This window comes from Nanorana parkeri, unplaced genomic scaffold (genome assembly GCF_000935625.1).
Source record: "Nanorana parkeri isolate BGI_ZX_2015 unplaced genomic scaffold, ASM93562v1 scaffold130, whole genome shotgun sequence".
NCBI lineage: Eukaryota > Metazoa > Chordata > Amphibia > Anura > Dicroglossidae > Nanorana > Nanorana parkeri.
The window spans coordinates 283,624-284,582 of NW_017306398.1; the positions used below are offsets into that span (position 1 = coordinate 283,624).

Here is a 959-nt window from a genome sequence, read left to right on the forward strand (position 1 = left end):
CCCCCCCCCCCCCCATGTAACATGCACTATCAGCAACCGCCCCTTCCCCTGTACCCCAGCCATTGAAAAGTGTAAGGAAGCCCTTGTTAACAACTCTGTTGCTAATTCCCCTGAACAAAACACAATTCAGCAAAATTATGTGAGATATGTTTAAGGTTCTTACACCTAAGGGTACTTGGACCAGGATTGTAATGTCCCTTGGATTGGTTATGTTGTCCGTTCTTGGCTTCAGGGGCCGGTTGGCACAGCAAAGCGAGACACAGATCATATAAAGGACGTAGAGTGCGGACAACGTCCAGAAATACGGCCGACCGAACCTCTGCCATTTTCTGTTGACCAATTGATTGACTGGGGAGAGATCCAAAATTCGACGGGCCTAAGAAAACACAAAGAATTCCATCAGTAAGACCTGAAATCATGGCTCTCATGTACTAATATCAGCAATAGAGACAATTAGGAATTCAATTTGTTCAATGTTAAGGGTCAATTTTAAAGTTTAGGTCAGGAGTCAAGGGTAGGAGGAGGGACAGCGTTAAAGTATATGTAAAGCCAAAAAAACCCCTGTCTAATTTTAATTGCTAATAAGGGGGGGGGGAAATTGCTCACATATCGGCACATATTTCCATACACACCTCTCTTTTCTTTGCAGAGACCACCAGATCCAGTACAGATTTGGGATCCCCCCATGTATCGATCTCCGTCAGGTCATAAAGGTAGCAGCTAATAGGGCCAAATGTCCACTGCAGTTGCCTCCTCTTCTGTACAATGTGCTGGAACATCTAGGCAGACCAATATAAAGTTAGGCTCGTTCAATAAACCAATGCAAGAAGCGCTGTGAATGTACACACTGCTTACGAAAACTGTACACAGGATACCGAACATACTGAATAATAGATTTAGGGCCGATTCACACCAGATGCGCTGGGACTGTGCTGACCACCTTTTCCAGCGCAGCCCCA

The 959-nt window shown here is 45.3% G+C and overlaps 1 protein-coding gene across 1 annotated transcript in view; it reads right to left on the reverse strand.

Moving 5' to 3' along the window:
• Window positions 1-959, reverse strand: part of LOC108784854 (transient receptor potential cation channel subfamily V member 6-like) — a 52,989-nt gene that overhangs the window by 12,503 nt on the left and 39,527 nt on the right. Inside the window, exon 8 of the mRNA XM_018553796.1 lies at window positions 164-376. Coding sequence (XP_018409298.1) covers window positions 164-376 — 213 coding nt within the window. The remainder of the gene's footprint in view (window positions 1-163; window positions 377-959) is intronic.